The following is a 19,559-nucleotide window of genomic DNA, read 5'->3' as shown; positions in this document are numbered from 1 at the left end:
TTGACCAGAAGTGGACTAGCCAAATAAATATTGTGGCTGCAAGAGCAGGCAAGAGGGAGGGGATTCTGCAGTGAATAACTCCTCTTCTAACTCCCAAAAACCTGTTTCATTTACAAGGCACAAGGAGTATGATGGAATGCTGTCCACTTGCCTCTGAGTGCAGCTCCAACAACAATCAGGAAGCTCAATACCATCCAGGACAAAGCAGCCTGATTGATCGACACCCCATGCACTAACTTAAACATTCACTCACTCCACCACTGGTGCACTGTGGCTGCAAGATGCACTGCAGCACCTTCCAAACCTGTGACACTACCACTAGGGCAGTAGACATGTAGGAACAGCATTACCTACAAGTTCCCCTCCAAGTCACACAACATCCTGACTTAGAACTATCACCGTCCCTGCACTGCCATTAGGTCAAAATCCTGGAACACTCTCCCGAACAGCATTGTGGTGTATCTACACCACATGGAAATGGTGGAGAAATTGAATAGATTTTTTGCATCCATCTTCACTAGAGGATACAAATAACATCCCAGAAATAATTGTGAATCAAGAGTTGAAAGGGAGGGAGGCACTTAAAATAATTACCATCACCAGGGAAAGGATACTGAGCAAATTATTCAAACAAAATGCTGACATGTCTCCAGGTCCTTTTTTTTTAGATTAGAGATACAGCACTAAAACAGGCCCTTCGGCCAACCGAGTCTGTGCCAAATATCAACCACCCATTTATACTAATCCTACACTAATCCCTTATTCCTACCAAACATCCCCACCTATCCCTATCTTTCCCTACCACCTACCTATACCAGTGACAATTTATAATGGCCAATTTACCTATCAACCTGCAAGTCTTTTGGCTTGTGGGAGGAAACCGGAGCGCCTGGAGAAAACCCACGCAGACACGGGGAGAACTTGCAAACTCCACACAGGCAGTACCCGGAATCGAACCCGGGTCCCTGGAGCTGTGAGGCTGCGGTGCTAACCACTGCGCCACTGTGCCATCCTGATTGACTTCATCCTAGGGTCTTAAAAGAAGTGGCTGCCGAGACAGTGGATACATTGCTTTTAATTTTCCAAAATTCCCTAGATTCTGGAAAGGTCCATCACATTGGAAAATAGTGAGTGTAACTCTCCTATTAAAGAAAAGAGGAAGGCAAGAAACTACAGGCCAGTTAGCTTATCTGTCATAGGGAAAATACTGGAATCTATTATTAAGGAGGATATAGCAGGTCATTTAGAAAATCTCAATGCAATCAGGCAGAGCCAACATGGTTTTGTGAAAGGGAAATTGTGTTTGACTAATTTATTAGAGTTCTTTGAGGAAGTAACGAGCAATGTGGAAAGAGGGGAACCTGTGGATGTGGTGTACTTGGCCTTCTAGAAAGCATTTGACAAGGTGCCACATCAAATGTTACTAAACAAAATAAAAGCCCAAATATAGGGATAATGTATTAGCATGGATAGAAGATTGGTTACCTAACAGAAACCAGAAGGCATAAATGGGTTATTTTTTGGGTTGGCAAACTAGCAAGTGGAATGCCACAGGGATCAGTGCTGGATCTCCACTATTTACAATCTATATCAATGACTTGGATAGCATCATAGAGTCGTACAGCATAGAAACAGGCCCTTCGGCCCATTGCGTCCATGCCGACCATAATGCCTATCTATACTAATCCCACCTGCCTGCATTAATTCCATATCCCTCTATGCCTTGCTCATTCAAGTACCTGTCCAGATGCCTCGTAAATGTTGCTACTGTTCCTGCCTCCTCCACCTCCTCTGGCAGTTCATTCCAGATACCCAGCATTCTTTGCGTGAAAAATCTACCCCCTTGACCCCCTTTAAACCTCCTCCCTCTCACCTTAAATCTATGCCCTCTAGTTTTAGTCACCCCTTCCATGGGAAACAGACTCTGGCTATCTACCCTATCTATGCCTCTCATAATTTTATATACCTCTATCATGTCCCCTCTCAGCCTCCTTCGCTCCAGGGAAAACAGACCCAGCCTATCCAATCTCTCTTTATAACTCAAGCCCTCCAAACCAGGCAACATCCTTGTGAATCTTTTCTGCACCCTCTCTAGCTTAATCACATCTTTCCTGTAGTGCGGCGACCAGAACTGCACACACTACTCCAAATGCGGCCTAACCAACGTTATGTACAACTGCAACATGACGTCCCAACTCTTGTACTCAGTGCTTCGGCCAATGAAGGCAAGCATGCCATATGCCTTCTTCACCACCCTGTCTACCTGTGTTGCCCTTTCAGGGAACTATGTACTTGCACCCCAAGGTCTCTCTGCTCAACAACACTCCTCAGGGCCCTGTCATTCACTGTATATGTCCTGCCCTGGTTTAACTTTCCAAAATGCATCACTTCACACTTGTCTGCATTAAATTCCATTTGCCAATCCCTTGCCCACTTTCCTAGTTTATCTATATACTGTTGTAACCTTAGACAACCTTCTTCACTGTCCACTACACCACCAATTTTGGTGTCATCTGCAAACTTACTAATCATGCCCCCTACATTCACATCCAAGTCATTAATATATATGACAGAGGGCTCAGCACCGATCCCTGCAGCACACCACTGGTCACCGGCCTCCAGTCAGAAAAACAACTCTCCACTACCACCCTCTGCCTCCTATCACCAAACCAATTTTGTATCCAATTTGCTAGCTCACCCTGGATCCCATGTGTCTGAACCTTATGGACCAGCCTACCATGCGGGACCTTGTCAAAGACCTTGCTAAAGTCCATGTAGACAACGTCCATCGCCCTGTCCTTGTCAATCCTCTTGGTCACCTCCTCGAAAAACTCAATCAAATTCGTGAGACATGATTTCCCATGCACAAAGCCATGCTGACTATCCCTAATCAGACCTTGCCTTTCCAGATGCATATAATCCTGTCTCTCAGAATCCCTTCCAATAACTTTTCCCACCGCTGATGTAAGGCTCACCAGCCTGTAGTTCCCTGGCTTATCCCTGCTGCCCTTTTAAATAAAGGCACAACATTAGCGATCCTCCAGTCTTCCGGTACCTCACCCGTGGCTAACGATGATACAAAAATCTCTGCCAGGGCCCCAGCAATCTCCTCCCTTGCTTCCCATAGCATCCTAGGATACACCTAGTTAGGCGCTGGGGATTTATCTACCTTAATGCATTTCAAAACCTCCAACACCTCCTCCTTTGTAATGTTGATATGCTCCAGGATATCGGTGTTCCCTCCCTTGAACTCACTAGCTTCCATGACCTTCTCCACGGTAAATACGGACGAGAAATATTCATTTAAGATCTCGCCCATTTCCTGTGGCTCCAAACACAGATTGCCACACTGATCCTTAAGGGGACCTACTCTCTCCTTGGCTACCCTTTTACTCTTAATATACTTATAGAATATTTTAGGATTCTCCATTATCTTATCTGCCAGGGAAATCTCATGGCCCCTTTTCGCCCTCCTAATTTCCTCCTTAAGTGTAATCCTACATCCCCTATACTCCTCGAGGGACTCGCTTGATCCCAGCTGCCCATACCTGACATATACATTCTTCTTTGTCCTGACCAGACCCTCAATATCCCTCGTCAACCAAGGTTCCCTAAACTTGCCAGCCTTGCCCTTCCATCTAACAGGAACGTGCCAGCCTTGAACTCTTCCTATCTCACTTTTAAAAGCCTCCCACTTGCCAGATGTCCCTTTACCTGTAAACAGCCTCTCCCATTCAACTTTTGAGAGTTCCTGTCTGATGCCATCGAAATTAGCCTTCCCCCAATTTAGGACTTCAACCTGAGGACCAGTCCTATCCTTTTCCATAACTATCTTGAAGCTAATAGAGTTATGGTCACTGGTCCCAAAGTGCTCCCCCACTGACACAACAACCATCTGCCCCTCCTCATTTCCTAAGAGAAGGTCGAGTATAGCCCCTTCTCTAGTAGGGCCATCCACATACTGCTTCAGAAAACTATCCTGGACTCACTTAAATTCTTCCCCATCTGATCCCTTAGCACTAAGGCAGTCCCAGTCAATATTAGGGAAGGGACACAATGTATGGGTTGCTAAATTTGCTGATGACACAAAGATAGTTAAGAGAGTAAGTTGTGAAGAGGACATGAGTCTGCAAAGTGATATAGATAGGTTAAGAGAGTGGGCAAAGATTTGGCAGATGGAGTATAATGTGGGAAACTGTGAACTTGTCCACTTTGGCTGTAAGAATAGAAAAACAACATATTTAAATAGAGCGCTATTGCTGAACTGAGATGCAGAGGGATCGGGGGTGTCTTAGTGTACGAAACATAAAAAGTTTGTATGCAGGTACTGCAAGTGACTCAGAAGGCAAATGCAATGTTGTCATTTATTGCAAGGTTAATGGAATATAAAAGTCAATAAGTTTTGCTACAGTTGAGCAGGGCATTGGTGAGACCACATCTAGAGTATTGTGTACAGTTGTGGTCTCCTTACTTTAAGGTAGATAATTGCATTGGAAGCAGTTCAGAGAAGGTTCACTTGACTGATATCTGGGATGAGAGTTATCTTATAAAACTTATCTAAAACTAGGGGCACAGTTTTAAAAATAAGGGGCCTCCAATTTAAGATGGAGATGAGAAATTTTGAGTGTCATGAGCCTGTGGAACTCTATTCCCCAGGGAGTGGTGGAGGCAGAGTCATTGAATTAAGGCAGAGGTGGACAGATTCTTGACAAACAAGGGAGTCAAAGGGTATAGGGGATAGGCAGGAAAGTGGAGTTGAGTCCACAAACAGATCAGCCATGATCTTATAGAATGGCAGAGCAGGCTCGAGGTACCGAATAGCCTACTCCTGCTCCTAGTTCATATGTTTGTACATGGACTACAGTGGTTCAAGAAGGCTGCTCACCACCACCTTCTCAAGGGAAATTGTGGATGGATAACAAATGCTGGCCTTTCCAGTGACACTCTCATCCCATGAACAAATAAAATAGACCTCCCTTCCAGTCCAATAAACAGGCATCAGCGTTACTGAGTTCTATTCCTTCAATTTTGTATCCATGCTGCTACTGCCTCCTTTATCCCATGTGTTTTAATTTTGTGAATAAACCTGATGCATGGTACTTATTAAATGCCTTTTGAAAACCGATTAGGCATGTTACAGCTTTCCGAATTCAACATTAAGTTCAACAATTTCAGACTGTAATCTGTGTCCCCATTTTGTTTTCTTTATCTTTGTATGTTTCAGTTTTTCTCCTGTTCATTTGTTTCCGGGCAACAGCTGTTCTTTCTGCCATTCACACCTTCTCTAGACATCTTTTGTTTCTTTGCTTGTTCCATTACCACTCCCTTTGGCCCTGCACCACCAACTCTTGTTATTTAACCTCTCCTATCTTCCACCCTTCACAGAACTTCCCTTTTGTTGTTTTTTCTTCCAACCTCCATTTCATTTGTCACAAATAGATGCGACACCACCCGCCACCCCCAACAAAGTTGTGTTTTGTGCATTTGAGTATTGATGTCAACCATTATTTTATACAGCAGGTTTTAAGGTTTACTTTTATGTTCCAATTGTCAAAATGGAGGAGAGGGGTCAGGTGGGACAGCAACTTGAAATGGATCTATCTTTAGGGCCTAGGAAACCCCTATCCAACTTGTGTGGACTTGGCGCTAACAGTTTGAGGGTACAGACTATCTTCTTTCCCTGCATGAAGCAGAACTGCCTTGTGCTGTCTGAAGCCACACTTTGACAAATCCAGCAAGAAAAATCAACAAAACAAGCTGCAGTAACAGCAGGAAAGTCTGACTTACAGCAGTTCCCTCCATCCAAAAGAAGGTGGCCCTCAGAGACTTCCACCTTCTGGCAAGCACTCACCAGTTGACTGGGCTTGCTTTTCAGTAGTAGTTCCACACAATCTATTGCCATTTGATCAAAGGGTTTGCCAAATGCCAGAATGGGTTTGGGGGGTGGGGGGGCGGTTTAATTGTGGCCTGGATTTTGCCTGCAACCTGGCAAGCATAGCAGGTTTGGCAATATTCTGCCATATCGGACTGGAGGCGAGGCCAGAGTTTTTACTTAGTCGGGCTAACATTTTCAGAGTACTCACATGATCAGCCATCGGGATAGCATAAGCTATCTGTGAAATCTCTGTCCGGTATTTTGGGAGCACTACAATCAGGTGGAGCATTGTCCACTCCTCCTATACAGTCTCCTGTGAGGTCTCCATTTCGTCTTACTATCCCATCTTGCACGTAGTATCACTCTGGGTGATATCGGGGTGGCCTCTGCCTCAGAGCAAGCATTCAATGCTATGCAGTTTATTTCTGGATCTGTCTGCTGGGTGTCAATTAGGGAAGCTCAGCTGAGCACCTCCTCCCCTTCAGATAGGTCCTTAAAGTTTCAGCTAGCCAGACCTCTGGCTCATCCAGCTGTGGCACTGGTTCCCTTTCAACTAATCTAGCTTGGGACCGAGTCACTACACAATCGAGGAAGATCCCTGGTATTTCCTCCTGTAGTTGTTTGGTTTCCCTAGTTTTGCTGTGCTGGTCTAGGATTATACGGGTGGCTATTATCTTGCTGCCAGCCAAGTCATTTCCCAGTAGGAAGTCTATCCCTGCTACTGGTAATTCTAGGACAATTCCTACAGTTCTGAGGCCTGAGACTAGGTTGCATTGTAGGTGGACTCACTGGAGAGAAATGGACAGGTAACCTCCCCCCACTCCACTGATCAGGGCCTTGGCTTTCAGGGGGAAGGCTTAGGCTGTTCTGTAACATTAAGGACTGAGTCGCCCCCTGTATCCCTGAGCAGTATAATGGACTTGCTCATCTCCTGGGAAGGTTAGGGGGACACAATTCCTTCTAGGATAAAACTCCGATAACTCTTGGGGATTTTGTCCAGTCCAGCAACGCATTGGGTAATATCCTCAGAGGCTCTGGGTTTTACCGTAAGGGCCTCTAATGGTCCTGTTACGCTCTTTACTGGAGTATCCACCTTGGGACCACCCTTGCGGAGACCTATTAGTCCCACTGGCTTTCCGTTTAGCCTCCAGCATTCTGGCCTGGAGTGATTCACTGTTGCAGTGGGAGCACACTGGTCTCCGAGGTTTCCTTGTGGGTGTGGGGTGGACTCTGCACCCTTGTTTGTAGTCCCTTTTCCAGGTGTGGCTCCCTTTTAATCCCACTCTCCTCCTTATTCTCCCACTGTTTTGGGGGTGGCTTTGGAAGGATCTGCCTACGTTGCCAGGCCTATGTAGGAGATCATAGCTATTGGCAGCAACTGCAGCCTCTCTAGCTAAGTGGACTCTCTGCTCCTCCAAGTGCATTCTTCGGTTGGGGGTAGGCAATTTTTAAACTCCTCCAGCCATATTAGCTCGCAAAATTACTCATAGGTGCACTGTATTTTTTTTTGATGGGACCCACCGGTTGAAAGCTATTGCTTTCACCTTTAGAATTCTAAATCAGTCTGCATAGGTTTCTTTCAAGCATTCCTGAATTGCTGACGATATGCCCCTGGGACCAACTCATAAGCACTCAGGATGACCGCTTTGGTCTGCTTGTAATTAGCAGATATTTCAGGGGTCAGTGCAGAATAGACCTGTTGAGCCTTCCATGTTAACTGACCCTGAATCATGAGGGTCCACATTGCTTGTGGCCATTGTAGCTATTCTACTATCTTCTCAAAAGTGGTAAAGCATTCCACCTCTCTCCAAATTTTAGCATACCTAACAGCCTCAAAGTCTGATTCTGGGTTCGGGAGATTTGGGCAGTTACCGGGCAAAGAGATTTTCCCCTAGCAGCCTCCAACTGTCTTGCCTCTCTCTCTCTATGTTTGAGCTATCAGCTCCATTTCCAATTTTTGTAACTGTAAAACCCTCTCTCTTTTTTTTTTTCCTTTTCTGAAACTCCAGTTCCATCCTGAAGTTTGCCAGATCCATTCTGGCCATGGGAGATGGGCCAATTTCAGGAGTTAATTCCTCGTCTACCTGTTCCAGAATGGGACTGTCCTTGGTGCTCAGCCAACACTTTAAAGACCTCAGTTTTTCACCTTGCTGGGCAGTTTCACTTTTAACTCCCGAGCTATAGCTTTTAACTATTCTGTAATCCAGTTTGCCAGCGTTTCAGCAGTTACATCACCTTGCTCCAAAAGCATCTTTGAATCAAAATGTGCGATTTTCTAGTGTTAGAGTAAGAGGGTTTTTGCTGTGGTTGTCTTGGCAATCTTTTCGGCTACCAGATTTTCCTCTTTTGGCTTCCAGTCAATTTATTTTAATTTCTGATTCAGCTCATATCTTATATTTGGTCTTTTGTGGGTTTAGTCTGGAGGAGCCCCCAATTTCTATGTTATGAACAGGTGGATAATCTTTTTTTTTCTGAACAGATTTCCTTGTTTTTCCAACCACCTGGCTGTAAATAGATTAGAGATTGCATTTCTTTCCCTCCCTTAAACCCTAATAATAAATGACCGCAACAACAACACAGTTTTTAAAGTTAAAACAAAGAAGTAGGGTTTATCAACACACTCTTAAACTTGGGAAGGGGTTTAACTTTGCCATGTATGCTTACAAACATTCGGGGCAAGGTTAAAGGCATAAAAAGGCAAGGACGTGTACTAAATAGAAAGTTATCTTAACTTGTAGCTAACATGGATTTCAGTTAAAACTAGAGTCCTTTTGAAATATCAAAGTCCAAAAATTGGAGATCACCAATTAGAAATGTCAAATAGGGCAGGCGCTGTTGGAAGTATCTCTTCTCTTACAAACTTCTTTGCATTCTCAGATGTAAAATGATGGTTGACATCAATATTCAAATGCACAAAACACAATTCACAGTGCATTTGCATTTATTCATGATACTTGCTTAAAACCTGTTAAATTTCTAACTTTTCCCAGTTCTGGTGTCAGGTCATTGACCTGAAATGTTATCTCTGTTTCTCTCTCCACAGAAGCTGCCTGTTAAATATTTCCAACACTTTTTTTTGTTTTTAATTCAGATTTCCAGTATCCACAGAATTTTCCTTCTGAAACTGTGGTTGTTGGGGTTGGAGATGCATGCTTATATTCTGTAAATAAATGCTTATAAAGTGTGTAAAGATTGGTTCCAGTTCTATCCTTCACTACCTAGCTCTCTGGAGTATAACAACTACCTGCTTGAACTTGTGATCCTGGAAAGCTTCAGCCACCCATCTGTTCTTAATTCCACTGCCCCTCAAGATCAGAAACCCTCAACATGTGTTTGAGCAGCTGGAGGGACATCCTGCAAACGTGGGTGTCTGGGATATACAAGGAGTAAAGATATTCCCAAATGTCACAGGAATTGCAGACTACAGGTCACAGCTATTCCCCCATTCTAATTATAAACATAAAAAAAAACTCCTTAGATATACTGTGATTATTTATATCAGCTTAATATAAGAATACCATATTCCACAGAACAAAAGGACTCTTAGCTTAATGCAGGCCTCAGCAAAAACACAGAACTCAGGAAATTACACTGGATGAGGGGAGTCACTATACATCCTTTTTCTATTTCTGAACTTGAGATAAATTGTTTGCATGTCATTGACAAACAGCGGGATCGAGGGCAACAAAGGAGATTGAGGTGGTGCGTTATTTATGATAGGTTTGCATATGTTCAGTCTTTATATGTTTTACAGAATATTGTAGGGATTAAGCCAATGAAAGGATTACCTTCATTATTAAAATCCAAATTGACAGTGCTCCAATCACATAAAGATAAATCTCCACTTGGCTCGAAATTAGATCGAAGCAGCCCTGTGGGAGAAAGACAGACAATGTTTTTATAGTGTAATGATTTCATATGAGAACACATTCCACCTCTGGCTCAATTTTATTCATTGGACCTAGCTAGACATATGGGGGTGGAGAGGAAGGAAGATTCCCCCTGAGTACTACCATTTTGGGGCAGATTTGGGGTGTCAAAAAGACCAGAAGTAGTTCTTTCAGATGTCTGCTTCCACTCTGCCACAAAAAAATCTGTGCCGGTACTTTCCTCCCAAAACAGTCAAGCATCATGGCAGGCCTTTCTTCCCTATACATGAACAATCACGAGGGTCTACAGACCAAAATGGACTTCCTCAGGCTTCTCTCAGCTTCTGTGTCTGAGAAGGCTGTACTTCTTCTCAGAGGCTATTGAGGAAATAACTTTGCTTAACTTCTGTCTGACGCCCTGTCGCGCCTTTTTACCAGAAAAACAGTTTTGTCTGCATTAAGCCAGGTTACCACTGCCTTTGCCTTCCAGGCAGCATCAGGTGACCTGTGCTACATTAGCCAGTCCGCAGGTCACTACTATATTAACCAGGTCACTAATGATCCCTTCAGAAAGGTGTAATAATTTATTGCCTTGCCAATGGAACAAGAGGAGCAAAAAGAAATAGCTACCCAGTTTTGCAGGCTGGCTGCCTTTCTGCAAGTACTGAGAGCAATTGGCAGTCGTATGTGCCACTTATGAAACCACTAGTGTTATAGAGTAGACTACAGGCATTCTGAAATCTTTTGTTGTGAGTCACCAAGGTTTCTGTTGTTTATTTATCTTGAGGTATGTGATATCCAGTAAAAGTTTGTTTTCAAACGAGCCCTCTCAGTGTTCTTTCAGTAAACTTTCAACAAAAAACAACATCCAGCATCTATGAAATCTTCAGCCTTCCAAAATGAATCCAGTTCCACAATTTAAATATGTGCCCTCAAGAAATATTTAACAAAAAATGGAAGCACTTTCAAAACAATTTTCTGGCAGTGCATGCTGTTATTTGGACTTCTCAGCTCCCTGTTCCTGAGGCACCATATCTACACTGTAAATTTCCCAAACATCGTTCATTTCCCGTGTAGTTGGTAATTCAGCTTGAGGTGTGGCACTTGCAGGTACAGGATCTGAAATCTCCTTATCAATTTTAGAAAGTTAATTACAGCTAAAAAAAACCCTTTAAAAAGGCAGTAAAAAGTAAGCTTTAGTATCTGCACATCCTCATTGTGAATGTTTCCCCAATGGTCTGAATTAACTTGTAAGATTGTCAGTTGGGCAGCATATTGCAGATGATTTAGCGTATGGTAACCTTTCCTGCTGATGAAAGTGACAGGTTGTTGAAGTGGATCCATCGATGGCCACCTGCATCCTGGGGAAGCCAGCAATTCTGTGGAAATTGATGGCCCTGTCTCTTGGCTGCATAGGGGAATTTCATGAAGTCTGAAGCCCTGCAGCAATGTCACTTGTTGAATGCTGGACCCCACAGCTTCTTAGCTAATGTCACAGAGTGCCTGCCTTGAAGTAACTAGAGTCGTAGAAATTGAGGACCATCATCACCTTCATAGACAATGGCAAGGCCCTGAGGTAGACTGCGGTTTCAGATCTTCACGGAATATCTCTCAGAGTTGGACAATTGCTTCCTAGGTGAAGAGCAGTCTGCATATGCACAGTGCCTCAAATGACATCTATTCCCTGTGCTCTTTTGAGCATCTCCAACCACCCACCACCACCCCAATACTCCATTGCATACCTGATACTGGATGGTTGGAACCTCAATACATTAGACAACTCTGGGGTCCAAACTCTTTCCCTGTGTCAGATTGGACTGGATTTTGTGCTGGAGGTGGAGATCCTGGCACCAGGCCAAAAAGGCGGGAGAACCCTGCCTCTGTCTTTTCATGACCCCTCCCCACCCCCCCAGAGCAATCCATCCGTCTTTTTGATCGAAGTTTCAGGAGGCGGGACCCCTGTCCCTTTAACGTCTTTAAAGTAACGGGGATCCTGCTTCCAAGAGCTGCCGACCTATCAGAGGGCTGGCAGTTCAGCAGTATCAGCAGCACCACTGGGAGCGATGGCCATTCCTGGTACTGTAGAGGCCTTGGACCCAGGCCTGGCGCTGGAACCCCGGAATGGAGGCGGCGTCGCCGGAACCAGTCTGGAAGGCCCGGGTGAGGGGCATGGGGGGTGGTTATGCAGTCTGGGGGAGGGAGGTCCCAGGGATATAGTGTTCCCGGTGGAGTTCCTCTCTGGGCCACAAATTGCCCACAGAGGAGGGACCCCCTCGCCATCAAGGCTGCAGGGAGGGAACCTCGTTTACCAGGCATACCCCTGTGTGTCGTCCCCTCCCCCCACCTCCTATCCTGCCTCAGGCGGCCTCACAAAATCCTGGTCACTAAGTTCCTGAGATCTGTTGTGGGAACCCACTCTATTCAGCCACTTGCCTAGAGACTCCATCAATCAGTAACAATTCACCCATTAGTACCATCAGTTGAGCCCGCGGTGCCATCACTCATCTCCCCCTCCCCATGGTCCTATCATTCCAAGCCTGTCTTGCTTCGAGATTCTTGATCTTGTTTATTCTCTTCAAGGAAAAGATTTGGGAACAAGTTACATTTCAGTTGTGTTTTAAAACAAAACAATTTCATACAGCTTTAAAACAAGCCACAGGCTGAAGCCATCAAGACAAAGGGTTTACTTGTTAATGAGTCAGGCATTGAAGATTAAAGCCAGCCAAACCAGTCTGAACAATATCATGGCTCATAGCCTATTTCCAACTGAGCCAATGCGAGTGAATCATCTTATCCCAGGCCCATTAATCCATTAATCTGCAGTAAATATTGTACATTTTGAGAATAGCAGGAGACAATTTCTTCAAACCAGAATCCCATGCGGGAAGAAAAGGTGCCTAACTTATTGACTGGCCTATTCAGGAATACTGACTGGGGAAAAAGACAGAAAGATAGCAATCCTACTTGCTGGGATGACAGAGAGAAAAAGACAAAGGGACATCTGAGCAGCCAGTCAGCCAGCTAGATCAGGGGAGACCGCATCACATGTGGGGAAACCTCTCACCTCACGCCCAGACCAGCTCAGAATCACACAGCTGCCCAGAAAATGTTAAGCGAGACTGATAACAGGGATAGTGCAGTGCATTTTTATTATTTTCTTGTCCTTGAGGGCTGTTCCATAGTTAGTTGAATTAAGGTGAGATTTGATTCCATCTGTTGCTCTATACATTCACTTCTTTATGTGAAATAAAGCAGTTGAATGACTTGTATCTGGTCTGGGCTCACTGAGTATTTCAGACCACCTTTGGAAAGATTGAGGCGAGGCATGTATGAAAGACATGAGATGCAGCTCAAATCATAAGCAGGTTCTAACTGTTGCACCGCTCTCATATCACTAGATATATATTAGATATATTAGACACTGCTCACGAGAGAGTATCCCAAAACCTGTAGCGGTGCCTAAGATTAATTGGTATGGACCTGAATGTGTTTTTCTGTACCTTATTGTGGATGAGGTCAATGTTTCCAGAGATGCATTCCTTTAAGTTATATATATCTCCATCTGGTGTGGCTTTACGTCTCTTGCAGCAAGCCTCTGGCACCTCATGAAGAGGGTTTAATATAACGAAATGTAAGGTACGCGAGAAATCCTTTGGCCCACTCACTCCGCAGCACTCAAACTAAATTTTAAAAAAAATGTATTATTTTTTTCAGAGACAACACTTTAAACAAACATATAAGATGATTGTACAGTGTAAATAGGGTTGCCAAAGCTGGCTGGATGTTTTCCTGGAGATTTCATTAGATTAGCTCCTACCTCCAACTGCCCCGACCGGTCAAACAGCAGTTTTTCCATCTCCAATATTTTTATGATCAATAAATGAAGTGTTTCAAGGAAATGGAAAAGAAAAACACTTTTTAATGTGCGATTATTTTACCCCCACATTGCTCTCAGCAGTGTCCAGGAGATTATACTTTAATTCAAGAAGACTCCAGAACATTCCTTAAGAATTGGCAACCCTAATCGGTTAGAAAAATTTCCCTTTACTTAAAAATATTGATTTCAAGACTAAGTCTGTAAGAATCCCACATAAAATGAGTTTAAGACAGTTTTAATCCATATTTTGACCTGTTTGCTATGTGAAGGTTGACTCAATTAGTAGTTCTCTCCCCTCTGGGTCAGGTGCTAGTGAGTTCAATCCCCACCCCAGGGATTGAGCTGGCATAACAGTGTAGGATTGTGGAAGTGCTACACTGTCACAGGTTAAAACAAGACCCTGCCTGTTTGTTTGGTGAATGTTAAAAATCGGTGCTGCTGTTTAAAGAGGAGCCAGGAGTTGTCTCTGTGTGTCCTGGCCAGCACTTCTCCCACAATCAACACCAAAAGCAGATCGCTTAGTCATTCATTATTTTGTTGCTTGTAGGATGTTGTTGCACAACAACAGATACAGCATTCCAAAGTAATTCACTGTGTTACATTATTGATTTTGGAGTAAAGATAAGGAACACTGATTATGATGGTGTCTACTCATTTGCTAAAATTAGTGAACAAAAGAAAAATACCCACCCTTGTTCTTCCCCACCCACCCCTCCCACATTGCTTAGAACAAATTGTATATATTTGAACACAAACTGACATTAAACTTGGGCAGTTTTATTGCAATGAAGGAGGTAATTCGGCCTATCTTTCTTGCCAACATTTTGAAAGCTATCTGCTTCGTCTAATTTTCTTGCATTTTCCCCATAGGCCTTTCAAACTTCCACATCATAGGCTACTGCAGACTCCACCTACACAATTGCTTGTAGACATTCCATGTTCCAACATTAAGAAAAAACTCCCTTCAATCTTTTTGTGATGATCTTAAATTTATGCCCTCGAGTTACTGATTCACTGACCAGTGAAAATACTTTGGCCTGGATTCTATGGGCCCGTCACCGAAATAGGCAGCGGGTGAAAAAAATGGCGGGACACACATCGCGAAGCTGCTGCGATTCCAAATGCGGCAGCCCACTAACATGAAAGCAAAATACTGCAGATGCTGGAAATCTGTTCCGATGAAGGGTCACTGACCCGAAACGTTAACTCTGCTTCTCTTTCCACAGATGCTGCCAGACCTGCTGAGTGGTTCCAGCATTTCTTGTTTTTAGGCCACTAACATGGCCGGGGCAGCTGCCCCTCCCTTCTTCCTGATGACGTTGGGGGGGGTGGGGGGTGGCGGGCGAGCCGTCCCCGGCAAAGTCGTCCGGCGCCATTTTTAAAGGGCTTAGAGCCCTAAATGACAAGTAAAATTTTTAAACAGCCAATTATTTTACAGTTAATAAAAATGAATAAAAACATCTTTCCACGTCCTCTCCCACGCCCCTCCCACTGCCCCAATAGCATTACACATCATTCCTGCCCCTCTCCCCCCCGCAGAATATCTACTGTGAATATATGACCTTTCCCTGCTCCCCAAAGTTCAGAACCTTTGTCCCTTACCTCTTCCCATCACCACCTCAACCAATCAGGTAAATTTGACCCCGCTCCCCGCCCCTCCCGCACTGAAAATATTACCTCTTTCCCCCCACCCCCCACATTTCCTACAGGTGTCGCACATCGTTTCCCCAGACGGGGATTCATAGGTGTGGCAGTGCCGGCCGTCAGAATGAATATCAGTGCAGCAAATCAGGAGGCGAGGGGACCTTCATTAATTCATGAAGGTTAATTTATTTACCTATGGAAATTGTGGTCTCGTCGCCAAGAGGTGTGGGGGTGTGGGGGTGTGGGGGTGGGGGTTGCTGCCACAAGGCCTCTCCGCCTCCGTTGAGATCGGGCCAGGCCCTGCTGGCATTGGGGTCGGTGACGGGCCTCATCCGGAGCGATCTTCATGCCCCATCCCCGCACCCCCGCCACCGTTCCCGACATCAAGGGCTCTATAAAATTCAGCCCTTTTCCTCTATATACCCTAACAAAACCTTCACAAAACGATCCTGTTGCCGCCCACAATCAATGCCCAGTGCAGCCTATCATCTTTGGCTTTCATGTGGGCTACAATTCATCCTTCTTGCTTCATGGATAGGATCATGTCTGAAAGTAAAGAAATCTTCCTTCTCATAGCAAAAGGCTCCTTAATTTCCAGATTGTACAATAAATTATTGCAAGGGCTATGCTGCAGATTTTAGATTATGGAACAGGGATTTTATTCACGTTAAGTAAGGAATTTAGTACTTTGTTCCTGCTTAATTATTCCAAAGAGGCGGAAACAATTCTGGAACTATATTTTTTTCTGGATTGAACCCAAGGTCCTACATTTAGAAAACATGCAACTCTACCCTTGGGTTCCGACACCAAGCCTGGAGTAAGGCTCAATTTCATCATAAGGGAGGCATCTGTCTTTCAAGTCAGTGCATGTCCCCTACTGGGATAAATGAAATGATAAAAACAGGTGGTTGGTTTGGGGAAGAGATGGGAGAGGAAAATTTGGTTGGTTTGTGGAAAAATGGTGCCAGCCTTAGGAAGAAGAGTATAAAACAGAAAATATATTTAATCAAGTTGGTAAAATCCACTTTAAAGTTCCATCCAGGAACCTTTAATCTGATTTTCAATTCCCTCCTGTAAGTATGTTTCTTTTAAAAGAAAAAGCCTATGAGGTATGCCCATGCACTAGTGAGATAAACTTACTGAGATCATGATGGAATTGGAGTTGGATGAGTAAGAGCCAGTCACATTGTCTCCAGTATAGTAATTTATCAGATCATCATCAAAATATTCCCTTGTCAACTGGAAAAAATGGATTACAGAAATGGAGGTAATTACAGCAATGACACTTTCTTATCAATATAATAAAAGCAAAAAGATTCAGATGTGTTAGGGGAGTGGGCCACCCACTTACAAATGATGTTTAATTTAAATGAATGTATTGCCATGCATGGTGGTAGGACCAACACAGAATAACGTATAATTTACAGGGAATAATACTGAAAGAGGTTGAGAAAGAAAAAGATCTACGTGGTATTGCATTCAGATCACTGAAGGTTCATGACCAATGTAAAGAATGCTCAAGCTAACTAGCAATTGGGTTGTATTAATAGAACCATTCAGTATAAATTGATGGACATCATTCTGACACTATACAATCACTAATCAGGCCACATCTGTAATACAGTGCCCAGTATTAGTTCCCTACATGGTGGGTGATATATTGGGCTTGGTAAAGGTCCAGTGGAGAGCTACAAGAATGATTCCTAACTTAAAGAAATTTAGCTACTCATATAGGCTCAAGGAACTCGATCTATTTACTTTCGAGCAGCGTAGACTTCTAGGCAACCTGAATGAGGTCTATAAAATAATTTAAGGGCCAGATAGTACCCGATTGATAGATATGACAGGTTGGGGCAGACCAGGGGACATGAGTTTTAACCATGTAAGAGTAGGAATAGGCTGGATGTTGCTCCACTGCCCCCTCCACTACAGGTAGCATTCCCACTCTCTGAATGTGCAGACTGTATGGGACAATTCACAGAAGATCTGACATGTTACCCCCTGACACATTGGAAATTATCACAATGCTTTGATCCTTCTAAATTTGGCCTCCTCTGACCCTTTCGGGGTAAAGAATTAGGTCAACAGCTGGCTTGTAGGTGACATAACTCACCCTCTGCTCCCATGCAGAATGACCTCAGTAAGAGTGGTCTGAACTGAACTACAATGTTGCATCTGTCCCAACAAGACTGGTCATCAAGAGGACGATCAGGGTTTTAAAGGGGCGATTTTACAATAGGACAGGTTCAGGAGGGGCTCTGCAGTCTGATCCAAATCATATGTCAGGAATAGTTAAAGCCTGCTGCACCTTTTCCAACTTACCTATTGAAACAGGGCTGCACTGCAACATTACTGGCAACAAAGACCTGAATCTGTTGGATTCTGAACCACATGGAGGAGATCGTCACGATGACCTGCACTCAGAGGATCCTCAGCAAATGATGCAAGAGTCTCCAGAGAACATCTCATCACTGAAGTCTTCTCTTCTGTGTAACTCAGTCTACGATTGACATCACTGCCTGACCTCCTTCTCCTCTACCTTCCAATAAAGCAGCAGCGAGAGTGGTGGCAGCGAGAGCGGGAACAGGCGAGAGGAGCCGGGAGATAAAAGGAGCCGAAGCCAGAGACCAGAAGCAGCAGCGAGAGCGGTGGCAGCGAGAGCGGGAACAGGCGAGAGGAGCCGGGAGATAAAAGGAGCTGAAGCCAGAGACCAGAAGCAGCAGCGAGAGTGGTGGCAGCGAGAGCAGGAACAGGCGAGAGGAGCCGGGAGATAAAAGGAGCCGAAGCCAGAGACCAGAAGCAGCAGCGAGAGCGCTCTGTTCTGTTCTGTTCTGTGAACCTACTTGACCAGCAAAAATTGAAGTGTGATGTCACAGGAGAGTGATTGGTGGGTATTTCTTTCTTCCATTTGAGCAGTGGGAGCGGTGAGAGCGCGAGCCAGGGGGCAGCCGGGAAGGTAAGTTGAGCTATAAAGTACTTACCTCATGATTCGGAGAACGCGGACACGGGGACTGCTGGGTAAGTGAACTTATATATTCGGGCAGTGGCTAAACCCGTATCACTACACGTGTAGTGTCTCCCACCCATCCTCCTCCTCTAACCAAAAAAAAAGGACTCTTGTGTGGAGGGTTTGGTAAGGTTTTCCTTTATTTTTTTTAAATCTCTTTTGTCAATTTAGAGCAGAGGGGATGGAAGCTAGGGCAGTTGCATGCTCCTCTTGCAGGATGTGGGAGGTGAGGGTCACCACTTGTGTCCCTGCTGACGTCACCTGTGAGAAGTGCACCCAACTCCAGCTCCTCGCAGACCGCATTAGGGAACTGGAGCTGGAGCTGGATGAACTTCGGATCATTCAGGAGGCTGAGGGGGTGATAGAGAGCAGTTATAGGGAAGTAGTGACACCTAAGTTACAGGATAAAGGTAGCTGGGTGACCGTCAGGGGAGGGAAAGGCAATAGGCGCACAGTGCAAGGATCCCCTGTGGCCGTTCCCCTCAATAATAAGTATACCGTTTTGGATACGGTTGGGGGGGACGACCTACCGGGGGAAAGCCACAGCGGCCAGGTCTCTGGCACTGAGCCTGGCTCAGTGGCTCATAAGGGAAGGGGGGAGAATAGGAGAGCGATAGTGATAGGAGATTCAATGGATAGAGGAACAGACAGGAGATTCTGTGGTCGCGAACGAGACTCCCGGATGGTATGTTGCCTCCCGGGTGCCAGGGTCATGGATGTCTTGGATCGAGTCTACAGTATTCTTAAGGGGGAGCAGCCAGAAGTCATGGTGCACATTGGTACCAATGACATAGCTAGGAAAAGGGATGAGGACCTGAAAAGCGAATATAGGGAGTTAGGTTGGAAGCTGAAAGGCAGGACGAGCAGAGTAGTAATCTCAGGATTGTTACCGGTGCCACGTGCTAGTGAGGTTAGAAACAGGGAGCGAGTGCAGCTGAACACGTGGCTACAGAACTGGTGTAGGAGGGAGGGCTTCAGATATGTGGATCATTGGGATACCTTCTGGGGAAGGTGGGACCTGTACAAGAAGGACGGGTTGCATCTGAACTGGAGGGGCACCAATATCCTGGGCGGGAGGTTTGCTCGAGCTCTCCGGGAGTGTTTAAACTAGTTTGGCAGGGGGATGGGAACCAGAGCTACGGATCAGTGGATGGGGTAGCTGTTGAACAGGCAGATACAGAATGCGGAGAGTCTGTGAGGAATGTTAGTTGACAGGGCAAAGTTGCAGCCAGTATAATGGGTTGAAGTGTGTCTATTTTAACACAAGAAGTGTCAGGAATAAGGGTG

At 44.8% G+C, this 19,559-nt stretch overlaps 1 protein-coding gene across 5 annotated transcripts in view; it reads right to left on the bottom strand.

Moving 5' to 3' along the window:
• Positions 1-19,559, bottom strand: part of LOC137377269 (tetraspanin-18B-like) — a 399,133-nt gene that overhangs the window by 10,572 nt on the left and 369,002 nt on the right. For all 5 annotated transcript variants that reach the window (XM_068046808.1, XM_068046809.1, XM_068046812.1 and 2 more), the window contains 3 exons: positions 16,406-16,504; positions 13,245-13,424; positions 9,664-9,747 (listed from right to left, as the gene is read on the bottom strand). In XM_068046808.1, coding sequence (XP_067902909.1) covers positions 9,664-9,747; positions 13,245-13,424; positions 16,406-16,504 — 363 coding nt within the window. The remainder of the gene's footprint in view (positions 1-9,663; positions 9,748-13,244; positions 13,425-16,405; positions 16,505-19,559) is intronic.

Source organism: Heterodontus francisci, chromosome 14, assembly GCF_036365525.1.
Source record: "Heterodontus francisci isolate sHetFra1 chromosome 14, sHetFra1.hap1, whole genome shotgun sequence".
Lineage (NCBI taxonomy): Eukaryota > Metazoa > Chordata > Chondrichthyes > Heterodontiformes > Heterodontidae > Heterodontus > Heterodontus francisci.
Note: the sequence above shows the minus strand (reverse complement) of the source record. Positions and strands in the feature narration are given on the sequence as shown.